The sequence below is a fragment of the Sabethes cyaneus genome, chromosome 1, assembly GCF_943734655.1.
Source record: "Sabethes cyaneus chromosome 1, idSabCyanKW18_F2, whole genome shotgun sequence".
NCBI classification, from domain to species: domain Eukaryota; kingdom Metazoa; phylum Arthropoda; class Insecta; order Diptera; family Culicidae; genus Sabethes; species Sabethes cyaneus.
In genome coordinates this window covers 145,912,972-145,928,814 of record NC_071353.1, presented here as the reverse complement: position 1 = coordinate 145,928,814, position 15,843 = coordinate 145,912,972, and the positions used below count along the sequence as shown (strand labels likewise).

General features: G+C 40.3%; 1 protein-coding gene across 1 annotated transcript; it reads right to left on the bottom strand.

Annotated features, from left to right (window-relative positions):
* Positions 1 to 927: 927 nt before the first annotated feature.
* On the bottom strand, positions 928 to 14,274 carry LOC128746363 (zinc finger protein 665-like). Its single transcript, XM_053843416.1, has 3 exons — positions 13,867 to 14,274; positions 2,055 to 2,876; positions 928 to 1,792 (listed from the first exon to the last, which is right to left on the bottom strand). The coding sequence occupies exons 1-3, from the start codon at positions 14,268 to 14,270 to the stop codon at positions 928 to 930; spliced, it is 2,091 nt and encodes a 696-aa protein (XP_053699391.1). The 5' UTR covers positions 14,271 to 14,274.
* Between the last annotated feature and the right edge of the window lie 1,569 nt (positions 14,275 to 15,843).

The window sequence follows — 15,843 nt, the reverse complement described above, 5'->3', positions numbered from 1 at the left end:
CGATAATATCGATAAAATGACGGAAAATATCGATTGTTATCGATAACCATTTTCGGCGATAATTGCCATCCCTTACGAATCGGTTTTGTAATTAAGATACCTGTCGTGTCTGAAGCAAGGCATTTCGGGTGAAACCAGAAATACTCGGAACTCCGTTGTTGCTTTTATCAGGTCGATCACAAGACTGCCTCAGCTCTTTATTCTCTTTTTTTCTAATTAAGCGTCTTACGAGTTCCTAACTTTTCTCTCTCTCTCCCTATTTTCCTTTTATTCACTTCTTACCTCACTCCCTACAATACCCAGTTTGATTCTTTAGATTTTCTCTTTAACCGAAAGGAGCGCGTTTGCGCGACGGACTTCACTGCCGGTGCCGGGACGAATGTGATTTTTGGGAATTGATCAGACACGGTGTTAAACTAAACTGATTTTATTCGATTTACCACTCTTCGCGTTAAACAAGTGATAATGCCCGGAGACGTGTGTTTGCTGATGGTTTATTTCGACTGATGATTATTCTCGTTTGCATATGGCTTATATGGAATTGAAGATAATAAAGGCGAAACAAAGCCTATACAAATATTTTGCCCTTGACATCCAAAGGCTATTGAAATGACAAAATTGAACTAATAATGATCTAATGGTTAAACGAGATTGAAAAGAAAGAATGCATATGATAAACAAAGGTAATTTAAGCTAGAGGTGCTCGAACAGAGCGCGTCCAATTACAATTAAGTTTATAGAGCAAGTTCCTTAAGCAAGTCAACGTATGTCGATCATCAACTGGTAAATCAGTTTTATTTAAATTGTTTCAAGGTGCTGCAAATCACGCAAAAATCTTCAAAATGCGTAAAACTAAGACCATCCACGCTCATAAGATAGTTCGTACCCATATTTATTTTTTTGTGGGCCTGCAAATATCCGTTTAGGTCAACCCTTCATTGGATGTTTGCACTTCCTCAACCTGTGCTTCTCTAGTTTTTTATTCGATGAAAAGCTCATGCCACAGCCACAATGAAACCGGTTCTCGTCCGTGTGTGACTTCTTGTGGATTTGAAGGGTTCTCTTGGTTGCATACTGCCCATCGCATATGTCGCACTTGTGAAACGCCTCCAGGCGCATATGGGATGTTTTGTGCCTGCGCAGAAGCGTAGCCGTCTTGAATGGTGAACCGCAAATGTCGCATTCCAACGGGCCTATTTCGGTGTGTGTGGTGCCTATGTGAGTGGTCATGTGGCGTTTTAGGTCAGGGCGCAGTCGGAATGCTTTGTCGCAAATCGGGCACTTGTGGGGACGTTCCGCGCCATGCCTTTTCTTGTGTGCAAACAGATATCGAACATGCTTGAATGATGAACCGCAAACATCACATGTGTGCAGTCGCTGTTCGGTGTGGCAGGACATGTGAATTTCCAGTGCGCCAGGAAATGCAAATCCTTTCCCACAATGTGAGCACTCATGCCGACGTTCCAGACCGTGTGTTGCTAGGTGACTTGTTAAAGCTGATTTATAGGAATAACTTTTGTCACAAATTTCGCATCTAAAATTTCTCTCGCCACTGTGGACCCCCAACCAATGGGCATTTCGATTTTCCGCTGACTTGAAGGTTTTACTGCAATTGTTACATTTGTACGGTCGTTCTCCGGTATGTACTCTCATATGGATCGCGTGTCTAGCTCTTGTAACACATGATTTGCCACAAATAGTACAAACCGCCTTCTCCAATCGCTTGTTACGGTTTATAACGGTTTTACCTTGGTCACCACGGGCGTAGTTCCGTCCGAAACGCTCGGCATCACTGGAAAAGAAACAGGGAAAAAAAGTAAAATGTGATTGCTTGTTAGGACTCAAGAAGGGGGCCAGGGGCTAATTTCTATAAGGGTTGTGTACGTTTTTGGAAAAGCACCCGTAACCGTAAGTTGAACGATTCAACCGTACCTTACAAGCCGAGTTAATATGGTCATTCTCGTATTTTCTACCAAACAGAAAAACATACTGCAGACCCACGTTAGAAATTTATCAAATTTTAATCGTTTTTGTGTGTGCACCGATCTTCGCACTTGCTCAACTTGTGCTTTTCAAGGTTTTCATTGCACGGAAAGCTCTTGCCGCAGCCACAATGAAACCGGCGCTCGTTGGTGTGTATCTTTTTGTGCGCTTGCAAGCTTTTTCTGCTTGCGTACTGTCCGTCGCATATGTTGCACTTGTAATAGGGTTCCAGCCGCATATGGGACATTTTGTGCTCACTTAGAAGGGAGGCTGTCCTGAACGGCGACCCGCAAATGTCACATTTGAAGGGTCCTTCCTTGGTGTGGCAGAACATGTGAACGTTCAGATCAGGGCGCATTCGAAAGCCTTTGTCGCAAATTGGGCACTTGTGCGGACGTTCCAGGCTATGCCTTTTCTTGTGAACATGTAGGTACTGAGCCGACTTAAAAGATGAACCGCAAACATCACATGTGAACAGTCGCTCTTCGGTGTGGCTGAACATGTGACTTTCCAGCGCGCTTAGATATACGAATCTTTTACCACAATATGAGCACTCATGCTGACCCTCCAGACCGTGTATTGTTTGGTGATTTTTCAAATTTCCTTTATAGAAAAAACTTTTGTCACAAATTTTACACTTGAACATTCTATCTCCACTGTGCACCACCATATGGGCGTTTCGATTGTTCGCTGCGGTAAATGTCTTGCTGCATTTGTCACATTTAAACGGCCGTTCTCCGGTGTGCATTCTCATATGAACCTCAAGTTTACTTTTTGTCAACCATGATTTGCCACAAACAGTACAAACGTGCTTTCCTAATCGATTGTCACGGGTTGTAGCGCTGTTACTTGGATCATCACGAGCGTAGTTCCGTCCGCAACTCTCCGCAGCACTGCAACAGAAGAAAGAGTAGAAGAAAAACTGAAAGGTTTTGGGAAGAAATGTGATCGCTTGTTGGGAAGTGGGTTATTCCTGTGACGGTTATAAACCCGCTAGGCAAAATGGCTCTTCAAATCTTTCAAAACTCTACTCCAGATGTGTGTGTGTGTGTGATACAATCCATCGCCCGCTGACCGGGAGCGCTTTTATGTAAAAAATTTACTTGCATATTTTAGTTAGAAAGATTGTCTACCTAAATGCAAATAATTTTATTTATTTTATTTATTTAACTACATATTCACGTAACACAAGTAACCTTATAATGGTTTTCAAAGTTTGCGTACAGTGTGATTTCTGCTAATAATCAATCAGTTCTAATAATAATCAGTTTTCTGCTGAGAGGAATGTTTTACATGATATTTTGAAGACGGCGTAGCTTCTAGCACTTTTGCACACGCTCGGCAGACGGTTCCAGAGACAGATACTACGGTGACGAAAGGCTTTCCTGCCAGCATCAGTTACACAACTGGTTAGCAAAAGATTGTTTGTTCTATTTGATTGGGAGAATGAGTAAAAGTTTGAAAGATAAGTTAGCCCATCAAACAATATTTTATATGTTTGAGTGCATATTCGGAAGTTGAGAAAATTTTCAAATGTACACCCAACCAATGAGTTTTGAAAGCTTGAAATGTGATCAAAACGGCGAATGTTATGGACGTAACGAGTGACGGAATTAAAAGCCAACTTGAGTTTTTCGAAATTTTCGTTAGATACATTTGCAAACAGGACACTACCATATTCGAACAAAGGAACAATAAGAGTTCTAGCTAGTTGTAAACGTATAGGTTGTGGAGTGTAATGACGTAGTGCTACTAATGAATGCATAGACCCATAAACTTTCTTACACACGGCTGCTACTTGAGCATCCCACTTCATATAGCTATCCATGAGTATGCCCAAGTTTTTGACAACCGCTGAATAGGGAATAATCTCGTTTCCAACCATAACTTGAGCAACTTCATCAAAAATCATTCTTTTCGTTCTGAAAATGATTGCTTGAGTTTTTCCAGCATTTAATCGAATACCATTTGAGTTACTCCAATCCATAATTTTCTTTATGTCCATATTGATTTTATTTACGAGAATGTCGATTTCATTACTTTTTCCGGGAAGGTATAATTGAAAATCATCAGCATAAAGATGAAATTTGCAGTACAGCAATTGCTCAGGAAGATCGTTAATAAACATCGAGAACAGAAGCGGTCCTAAAATTGATCCTTGCGGGACTCCGCTTGTTACGGTAGCCAAGTCTGATTTTATGCCGTTGAGCTCAACGTATTGTGATCGGCCGGAAAGATATGAATGAAGGAGCTTAATAGCGCAGTCTTGTAGTGAGAATATGCGCTTTAACTTTATGCAAAGTAAAGCATGGTTGATTGAGTCAAAAGCTTTGCTAAAATCAAGGAGCACCATAACTGTAGCAAACTTTCGATCCAACGCGCATCGAATATCATTTTCGATTTTGATGAGCGCTGTGGTTGTGCTGCAGTGCTTACGGTATCCTGACTGGAGAGGGCACAGCAGACTATTTTGCACTAAATAGTTATTCAGTTGTTTTGCTATTAGACCTTCAAAGATTTTTGAGAGAGCGGGAAGAATGCTGATTGGACGATAATCAGCCTCGGTGGAAGGATTCTCATTTTTTGCAATAGGAACAACGCGAGCAATTTTCCAGTCACAAGGGAAGCATGACATAGTTAATATACAATTGAACAGGTCGGTAATAAAAGGCAGCGTGACACAAAGTGTCTTTTTTAGAACATGCAATGGAATTTGATCAGTTCCGGCAGAATCACATGTGGCCGAATTGAATTCGGTTAACACTTCGTCTTGAGATAAACATCTGAAAGAAAAGTTTTCCTGACTTATATCTGCAGTTAAATCGTAAGGTTGTGTGGGATTAAGTTGAGAAACAAAGTACGTGTTAAGCGATGACGCACTGACGTCCCCGCCACCAGCTCTAGAAGACGCCTCCTTAAGACCCAGCTGTTTGATGTTTCTCCAAAGTTTGTTTGTTGAAAGTTCAGGGTTAAGATGGGAAGTGAAAAATTCTTGCTTGGATTTTTTTACTTCACGATTTACAATATTTCTTAACCGCGTAAAATTGTTCCACTTACTAAGACATTGCTTATCTCTTTTCCAGCAATTATATGCATCCAATCTGTTTTTAAATAACACATTTAAATTCTGAGTGATCCAAGGACATTTGGGATCGATGCTCTTTTTCTTTCGCAAGGGAGCGTGTTGATCGATGATGGATAAAAGGGTGTCGTTCAAAATAGCTAATTTATCATTTACATCATTGTATTGTTGCATTACAGAGAGATCGGCATTACGTAGATCCTGCGCAAACTTGTGGTAATTAATTTTGCCATATTCACGAGTCCAATGATATTCGGGAGCGGAATATTGGCTTTTTATTCTATAATCGAAGCAGATTAGATCATGATCACTAATACCTCCAAATGAAGACTGATACAAATTTTTTATGTTAAAAGTACAGTTACCCGCTACTAAATCAATCCAAGATTCTGGGCAGTTGGGTCGATGACATGTGGGTAGGGAGGGCACTAGTTTAAAAGTCACCGTATCAAGCTGTTTCAGCAGCTTTGTCACGGATGGTTCAGCAAATTTTAGCAGATTAATGTTTAAATCGCCCATGATTAAGATATTCGGCTCACACGAAGATAGCTCAACAATTATTTCGAAGATTTCGTTTAGACTAGAACTAGGAATGTTAGGTGGTTTGTATATTATCCCGCAAACAGTTTTTAAACTAGTAAGCTTAATAAAAAGATAATCTACTTCGCTACCTTTTTGAGATTTAGAAAGAACAGAATATTTCATTGATTTGTTTAAGTAAAATGCAACTCCCCCCCCACGAGTCTTGGTACTGCTCAGGCGATCAGATCTTACAATTTTAAAGTTGCTTATGGATATTGATCTGTTAGTGTTTCCAGGCTTAAGCCAAGTTTCTACTACTCCAAGAACCGATATCATTGTATTTTCAAAAAATGCACGGTAATTATCAATGTTGTTCAGTAGGCTGCGAGCATTATGAAAACCAATAGTTGTGAAATTACGAGATTTTTTAGAAATCAACGATTTTAAACTGGTGTCAGAAAAGTCGTTAACCTTTGTTGCCGATTCAATGTAACTGTCCAAGCCATCTCTAACCGAAACGTGTGCAACAGGGAGAACTTGATTTGAGAATGAACTGATTGGTGCAGAATTACTCACAGTTGTTAACCTGATATTTGAGGTCGAATATTGACCGCAGAGTTGTCGTTTTTTGGTTGAAAAGGACGAACTATCACTCCTTCCGGCCAGTAAAAGCTATCTCCTACAGCAACTTCCAGATCAGCAGACACTGACACTTTGAACGAGACGAATGTCAGGTCGCTAAGTTGTTTGCCCCTGGGCACAAGCTTTGTGCATCTCACAGAAGAGTTTTCGATATTCAGCGTTTCTCGAAGATACTCGATGACATCTTGTTCCGATTGTTCGACGTGGAAAGGGGTGATGTAAAACGATTTTAAATCTTCAGTGTAAATTTGTTGGTGGCGTTCAGTTCGATTCACTATTCGTAGAGGATTCACGCGTCCAGCTCTGGATTCGGGGGCTCCTTCGAATGATCCAGTTCTAGAGCCTCGTGTGTCTCCAGCAGAGGTAGATGGAACGGGAGTAGAGAGGGTGGCCGTAGCAGCAGTGGCAGCAGTAGAAGCGGTGGTGGTGGCAGTGACGTAGGCGGCAGTGTCAGAAGAACCGATGTCAGCATTAGTGGTAGCAACAGCAGCAGCGTTAGAAATCGTTGTTGGACGTTTTGACGCAGGAACATTGGCAGTGTCTGGGATTGGTGGTACATCGTGCTCAGCGAAAGCGTTCCCAAAGTTGGAGTGCATCGTACTATCAAGATTCAAACGATCTATGCTTTGACGAAAGTTTGATACCGTATTCAATGATGTGTCCAAAGGTTGTTGTTGCGGCCGCTTATCGCTCATTGATTCCCTTCTAATTTGTTGATACGTTATTAAGCCATTCATCGCTTTAAGATTTTCAGCATATTGGCCCAGTCGAAGATCCATTGAGTCCACTCTTATCAAGAGATCACGCAGAATTTTGAGAATGTGAGATTCTCGATCCATAATAACGGGATTAAAGTTGATTCTACAGGCCTCACAGAACCATAGCAATCCAACATTCGATGACCACGCTTTAAAATTCGTTGCATTGAGCCCAGAGCAATTCACATGCAGCAGTTTGTTACAGATTCCACTGCAGAGGACGTATTTTTCGTTCGTTTAGTCCTGGAGATAGAAGGTGATAGCTCTATTGTTCATCCAACGACCCATTTCTAGAATGCCTGGATATACACGCACATTCCGAAGTCGCCTTCATAAACAATAAGCCCCGCATGGATACTTTTACATATCCACACTTCCAGAATAATTTTCATTATTCTGGCGCGTATTTAATTTGACAAAATCATAGTTATAATTTGAAACAAGCAGCATGCGAAGCTGATTTGAAATAGTTCTCTTCCATATATATACCGTTTAAGTTCTATTTTGGAGATATCGCATTAAACTTGAAATTTCATTCATTCAAATTATCCGCTTTTATAATTTTAATCAAAATACAGCCGAAGAGAACATTTCAGCTCAGCTACACATTTCAAAACTCTGCTTAACAATTTTAATTTTGATGCATAACAGCATCATCTGTACCGTAGCGCCAACTACATGTCAAACGAAACCCATATTCGTCAATAAACATCGAAAACAATTCAAGAGCAACATTTCAATAGGGCCAAAGTGCAAAACATAAAAAAACTGGGTTTTTGGTTATATCTATAGCATTTACAAGTATCTATAATAATACAAAACATCATAGTTATTTGAAAACTTTAAATGTCTTAAAAAGTAAATTTGAAAAAAGTCTTAAGGGAAAACTGGCAACCAAGTTTTCAATTTGTGCTTCGGCCCTTCTCATGAAAAAGCCTATCCACAATTTGTGTTTTGTTTTGCGTTCGGCCCATTTTGATTGATGTGAGATTCCCACGGATTTCCGCACATAATGAGCGGATCGCGATTCGCGGATGATCACAGGCAGAAGTTTTAAGTATTTGCAAATAATGTTTGTGTTTCCGAAGGCAGTTAACTGTAAACAATCGTATAATTTAGCAACAGTCAGATTTGCAGTTGCTGCCGTGTATATGATCCCTACCGTACAATTGCAAACAAGACCCATATTCGGAAGGCCAATTAAAACAAAATACGACGTTTAAATGCATTTCACCTGCACAGTCATTCATATAGCTCTACTAATGTAGACGACACATTCCAGTACTTTCACCTGCGCGACAACTAATATCTACGTTACTTTCCGGGCCACACGAAAAATGTTATTTCGCTATACATATATATCACCGGTAGAGGATACTTTTCTCTCTGGTTTGTTGCGCCTATGAGATTTTTACTATCGCCGAACTGCCAAGGCGAGATATACCTGAACGTTATACGATCTACTGAGTGTAAGTGCTAGTAAATAACCCACTGCATCGCTTCAAACTACCAATAGTGATTACCATAAGTTTCTGGCATTAGACAGAAAAGATTGGTTTTGAAAATTGTCTATTTCATTTGTAACTATTAGCCGAATAATCAATTTCTCTTAAAGAGCAAGAAAATTATACGCTTACTTAAGACTGGTACACATTTATTCGGATCGTAGTTTGATTTCTTAGCCGGTACGATATCAACGAGAATAATTACTGAGTCGGGATCACCGTGAACCTGCTTCTTATCTTCTACTTCTGCTAGCTTTTTGCTCTGCGGCCACTTTCTTTTTTCCGAGGACAGTCCAATTTTAATCATTGATCAGGTTCTGCTCCTAAAAACGTAGTTTTCGCTTTTACGATTGTCTGACGTCAATAATCTGAAATAGTCGAACAATGAATACTCTTACAGCGGATTCTTGCTATGCGTTGATTGAAACTTACTCCGAGATCCAGGTCAGCATTATATTCCTAACTGGGATAGAACACTTTTAATGTTAATGCTGTATTTAATTCCTAACGGACCGACACATTTTTCCGCACCTCACGGGTAACACGTTTCGCTTCAGAAATCTGCTCAACGGGGGTTCAGATTTACCGGCAAAATCAAACCGCAACTTTTCCAGTACAACTAATGAAGCTAATCGGTGTCCTGGGCAAGAACTTTTTACTTTTTCAAGTCACTGTGTGTTACGGCTGGCTGGCTCGGAGGTCGCTTCCTCTCTGGAGCCACCAAAATGTTACCTCTAGGGTTTTTATTAATTTGAGAGTAACCTGACTGGTCCTTTAAAAAGGAGTATCTTCAAAGATGTTTAACTTTAAACTTACTAACCAAGGTCCTTCTCCTATTCGGAAGGCTTAGAGAGCAAGTAGCTAAACTTTCAAAGTACTTTTCGGATTAGAAAGAACCTTACTGCGTGTCAGTTTAACTCTAGTTTATTTTCCGCAAAACTACTCTATATATACAAAATTTTACAGAAGAAATCCTATACCTAAAAAGTCTATACCTGCGCCTAACAAAAAAGGAGAAAAGAAGAGAGAAATAGTTGTTCATTCAAATTTGCCTATTCTGTGCCGAAACTTGATAATCCGGAATTTACAACCGGTCATTAATCACAAATGTTTAATCTTCCCTATTCAAGTGCGAATGCATTCATTCCTTCTTTATCTGTTCCTTCCGCTTAGTGAAAACTACCTGAGGCGGGTGTAGAGTGTGGGCGCTTAATCCGCATTGCACATTCTAATCGTTTCTTCACTTTCGTTCGGACCCTGCATATAATTGCCTATGCAACCTAATCTGCAAAAGGGTCTCGCTCAAGTACCTGGTTTTGGTTTATGGTTTGTTTTGTTGACCCTTCGTCTTTACTTGAATGAAACGTGATTATGAAAGTAAACCGTAAATGTTTTAATGACTCAGCAAATGTTTGTTTCCTTTCTTCTAATCTTTCTACAATTTGTACACGCAGGTACCAAAAATACATGATTCATGAATCTATTTTAAGAACCTTCTTTAGCTATAGGAAATAAATTAAATTGTGATTTGATTAAATAATCCAATGAGCGTTTAATCAGATGCGTCCGTTACACTGTGCTTCAAAATATCACGATAAAAAAGGGCCGCACGCGAAGCACAAACTAAAACCGGCCGAACAGCAAAATCATATCACCACTGACAGTAAATAAAAGCCTTATGTCAAAAGGCACAACAACAATGGATAATCAAATCAGCCTTATGATAAAGTCGTATTGCCGAAAGATTTCCGTGAACGGCCTAACGCACATTTTTGCAAATTGCAAGGCAAAATAATATTTTTGCTGCTAGTTGTTGCATTACACAATAAACTGATACGTTTTTGCATCGAAATGCGATATTTAATTTTACGCATAACTGTTTATATCAAATGAGGAGTTAAATAATGTTGCACAAATTTCATCAGCGATTTTCTCGAAACTGTCAATTTTGAGTTCGACCTGTTTGAAATGTTGCTCTTGAATTGGCATCTCGAATTATTTTTTATGGGGTTTCTATGACATGTCATCGGAAACTACTTTAAGTTTGAAAATATACTTATCCGTCCTTATCCTTTGTAAATCAGTGGGATTAGGAAGCCATCAGCACTAAACAACACACTCGCGTAAACTGCAGAAATAAATACTGAGTTTTAACACTAAAATTTCGAAAGCAGCGGAGCGATAAAATAAAAACAACAATTTTGAAATTGTGTCGCTCTTTGTACGGTTTGAAACAGAGTCCCAAATGTTGGAATGATCGTTTTCATGTTTTTATCATCGGCCAAGGTTTCCAGCAATCGACTGCAGATGTTTGTTTGTACTACAGAATTGTCGGAAATCATGTTGTTTATCTGGTAATCTATGTGGACGATATGTTATTGGGCGCTAGCAGCATGGTGGTGATGGAACATGTTCGTGATAGTCTTCCGAGAGAATTCCGTATGACTGACCTCGGAGAACCGAAAAGCTTCATTAGACTTCGAATTCGTGTGAATCCTGGAAAAAGTTTATTACAAATTGACCAAGCAGCTTATACTGAACGTTTGTTGATAAAGTTTGGAATGGTTGGATTTAATCCTGTTACGACCCCAATGGAACAGAACCTGAAACTGCAGCCTATTAAGAAAGAAGATAACATTAATGTACCGTACCGTGAACTAATAGGAAGTTTAATGTATCTTATGTCTGGTACTCGACCGGACATTTATTTCGCGTTGACGTATCTAGCTCGCTTTCAGGAGAATCCAACACAAGAGCACTGGCAGTGCCTAAAAAGAATCTTACGATATTTGAGTGGGACTACAAACGTTGGACTTGTATATGGTAATCATGACAGAGCTCCTATGCTTAGCTGTTTATGTTGACGCCGACTGGGCCAATGATCTAATAGACCGGAAATCAACTACTGGGTTCGTGGTGCAGTCGGAAGCAGGTTATAGTAGCTCTCTCTAGTTGCGAAGCTAAATATGTAGCAGCTTGTGATGCTGCTAAAGAAGAGTTATGGCTGTTAAAGGTAATGAATGACTTGAACTCGCCAGTCAAGCTGCCGGTGTCTAGTGACGGTTAATGCTCAAGACTTTGCTTTGCTTTGCTAGGGACGAATTCTATGACAGGTTCGAAATGATTTATGGGGTGCGCACGACTTGAAAATTCAAGACTCTAGCTCACAATATACAGTCTTTTCTTAGCGACTTTGACCACTATCTCGACGTAAGATCCACGCAAGGTTATCAAAATCGGCGAAGGCTCGCACTGAGAGGATGTTGCATTTCAACATCTAGCGGTTTACGGCATATGACGTTGCAGTGGAGTACACCAGAAAGCTTGATCAACGAAGCGCAGAACAGCAGGACGAAAGGGAATAAGACGTAAGTAGGCTGTGGAGGATCCGCCATAGCGCCAACAACTACGAGGGAAGTGATAGGCACGACGTGGGGAAGACAATCACTCTTATTCCGCGAGTCACGTGACTCAATACGACAATTGTCACTCGCCGTGACTCGCCACGGCGAGTCGAATTGAGTGCTGTCACCTAGGTGACAACCGTGTCACCTAGGTAACAACCCCGTGTCACCTAAGTGACAAACCGTGTCACCTCATTCGCGATGACTCCAATTTAGTTACGTCACTCGCCTCGCAGAATAAGGGTGAGTGTAACAGCTTGTTTGATGTCGAATGCCAGAAAATGACAAATGAGAAGAACCAGGCCAAGAGTCGCATGCTCACTGCGTATCACGTCAGAACAGAGAAACATGTAAGCTTTCTGCGTATTACGTAACCAGCTGAACCAGTCCCGAAGGTTGCCAACTGGCATAAACGCAAATTCTACAGAACGTTAATGCTCCCGGTAACCCTTAACGGACATGAATCATGGACACTGAAGGAAGATGATCAATGCTTGGGACTTCTGAGTGTAAAATTCTGCAATTGGTGAAAACGCTGTAGATCGCGTGTAAATAACAGTATGTATCCCGCTTTGTGCTCTTGATGTCTGCACCGTGAAGAGCGTGAGACCTGCCATTGCCGATTTCGAGCACTACAGCGAGTGAAGTCTGACAATTGTACGGCGCAAAACAAATAAAAAATTTACGGCAAACTGAAAGATAATCGAATCGCCACTAGACATGTAACAAGTTTTAATTCAACCGATCAATCTGCGTATATTTTACACGAAAATTGATTTGATTCGAAAGTTGGCCGGGTAAACAAAATTTCCCTGATTGAATTTCGAAATTCCCTGATATTCCCTGATTTCCCTGATCCAAAAATGAATTCCCTGATATTCCCTGATTTTCCAGGTTTTTCCAGGAAATCGACACCCTGGCTTAACAAAAGCTTCATTCGACCAGTAGTTGGCGCCGCAGTAAAAATGATGATGTATTTTTATTTCAAGCTGTCAAAACGAATAAAATACATAGGGTAGATGCTCCAGTGGTTGTGGTAGTACCAGTAGTGGTGGAAACTCGAAATATATCATAATTTTGGCGGATTTCGAGATAATTTCCGTTTTCTATTGTTAAATATATATTTGTTAACAGTTTTATCTAAGATTCACAGTTAAAATTCAAGATGTTGGTGCAAAAATTACAAATTCCTTTTCAGCAGTCCAATAGAGTGCAATTTCTTAAGAAATTCGTAACAATCCATAGCATTTTAACAAGCCTACGTTGTTATCCATCTGCTGCCATGCTCATTGCAAGCGTTGCTAAGGCGGTAAACAACATTCCACTATTATAGGCAAATTTTCCACTATTATAGGAACATTGCCACTACTTTAGGAGCACATACTAATGTCAGCAAAAGCAATATTTTAGATATATTAACCAGCAGAATGGTATAATTTTGGTATCTATTTAAAGCCAACACTATGGTGCACCATATTATCATGTAGTTCAATTGGAAACTGATAAGTTGAGCGTTCAAATTGTCCTTACACACTATCCCCCGACATAATCCCTCCATTACTGGAGCATCTACCCTACTTTTATCTTATTGAATGTTTACTGAACACTATATGTTCACTATTGCCCGTTTCTTTGGTAACAAAATGCGCTGCTCACTTTTTTGATAGCTTGAAATCGTCGCAGAGAGAATCTGCTTGGCTGTATGTAAGTTATAAGTCTATATTATGCTTGTCTAGCACGTAAGCTATTGATTCACTTGACAAAATAAACGATATTTGCCCCCGCGACGATTCTGGCGACGGTTGTAATTCATCGCGTACGAAAGGGTGGGAAATTGATAATATCTAAAAATAAAAACTATTGTTTGTGCTTTACTGTAATTGCATATTCCAAATTAGTTGAAAACTAATACGATAAATATAAATGCTCTATTCCACGAAAAACGAATATGAAAAAAAAAGAAAATTTACCTGGAATTAGCAGTTGCAGTTTCTCCGCTGGCTGCTGCAGACGCCGATGATGTCGAACCTTCCGTATTATCACTTCCGTCGAATATCTCTTCCGGAGGTTCTTGTTTCACTACAAGGACGCCGCCACCGACAGCGTCTGCCGAGGCGGCAGAGATCGCCGCTTGACCGGAGCACTGTGCATCAATAGTAATCAACGATTTATTATTCTCCGTATCCAGAACATCGTCGGTGATGTTAAGCTCTTCCACTTTTATTGCGGTACACTCTTCCAGCTTTACCGAAACGGGTTCGTCCTTTACCACATCCATTCCAACCATCACTATATCTGTAGCACGGTACAATGCAGGGTAATGAAAATGGAAAAACACTCGATTTTCACGCGGTTCACTTTCTTTCGTATCCATGAAAATTACGATAGAAAACTTCTTTTTTTTCGAAAAATCAATGCGTAAACGCTGTAAACAATGCGCTGTCTACCGTAGTGGTGCCCGAAGCCCGCGTCACCAGGGGCTTGCGATGGGTGCCATGTTTTTGTTGCCAACATCCTCAGCACATCTCGACAAGGTTGGCAGCAAATTTACCCGTCAGACGGGCGCTATTTCCTGCATTTCTTGCAGCGGGGTGCTATCCGTATCTTAACGAACGGTGTTTGACAGTCCACTTAACGAAGGGCGCTATTTCAAAAAATGCAAGAAATAGCGCCCGTCTGACAGGTAGATTTGCTGCCAACCTTTGTCGAGATGTGCTGAGATGTTGGCAACAAAAACATGGCACCCATCGCAAGCCCCTGGTTGAAACAGTCGTGTTTCTGAATGAAGTAATTTGCGGTTTCGTCACTAACCAGAATGACATTAGCTGAGGATCGGTTATGTAGGAGTGAGAGGGGAGCGAAGAGTGGAGGAGAGGATCCGGGAGTTTGATATTTGATGTTTTTGATATTATTCCTACTGCAAACAGCCTCAGCGAGGGCCTCAGCTAATGTCAAAAAATCTTTATATGTGTGCGTGGTGGAATACTTCATGGCAGGGGCTTGCGATGGGTGCCATGTTTTTGTTGCCAACATCTCAGCACATCTCGACAAAGGTTGGCAGCAAATCTACCTGTCAGACGGGCGCTATTTCTTGCATTTTTTGAAATAGCGCCCTTCGTTAAGTGGACTGTCAAACACCGTTCGTTAAGATACGGATAGCACCCCGCTGCTTCATGGTCGTAAAAATAGTCTTTTTTAGCTTTTGACAGATAAAATGCCAAATTCTGTCATCATCGCTGTTTCATTATTGGAACCAATCGAGCCAAGTAAATAAACCTAGCAATAACCGTTCTATCAGAAGAAATGGGACGAAATTCAGCATAAAATGAATTTGCATTTTCAACGCCGGTTTGCCGAAATTTCATAGTGAATAAAGGGTAGTTTATCCTTGAGTTTATCCTTCATTATCCCAAAATTATTTATACAGTTTAATCGTATACGCCAAAGCTATAACGTTCGAATTCGAAAGCAATTTTTTTAAATGTTTTTGTATGATTAGCACCTGAGAGAGATTCGCGAAGAGGAAAAATTCTAACGTCAAATGCAGCCAGTACGATCTGTCAAATGCAGCCAGTCGTTATCGTTGTCCCAAAATGGAAAAGTATTGTTAATTCTCATAAGTTTTCTGCCGGTGTTTTTGTGAAAAACACATTCGGAATTGAATTAGTCTTGTTTGTCTCAATTGTAAATTAACATTTTTGCAAAAACTGAAATGCCCGTGTGACAATTAACACCAAAATATGTTATTATAAAATGCACACTTGCACGTCCAATGAGATGTTCACGCACAAGTTTCATTTATTTGCCCGAAAATGAAAGCAAACGTAATAGGAAGAAGAAGAACAGCCAAAGCATAAGAAAAAGAAGACCGTCTCCGCGACTCTCTCTCAGATTAGCACGAAGTCACGATTAAGGTTGCGACAGAAACGCAATGAGCCTGTGTTGCC

Excerpts from the sequence above, each read along its gene's own strand:
- LOC128746363 (XM_053843416.1), bottom strand. The coding sequence starts at position 14,270 with ATGGATACGAAAGAAAGTGAACCGCGTGAAAATCGAGTGTTTTTCCAT. Across the intron at positions 2,877-13,866 it reads ACTGCAACTGCTAATTCCAG|TGCTGCGGAGAGTTGCGGAC; the intron begins GTAAATTTTCTT and ends CTTCTGTTGCAG. Across the intron at positions 1,793-2,054 it reads GAAAAGCACAAGTTGAGCAA|TGATGCCGAGCGTTTCGGAC; the intron begins GTGCGAAGATCG and ends TTTCTTTTCCAG.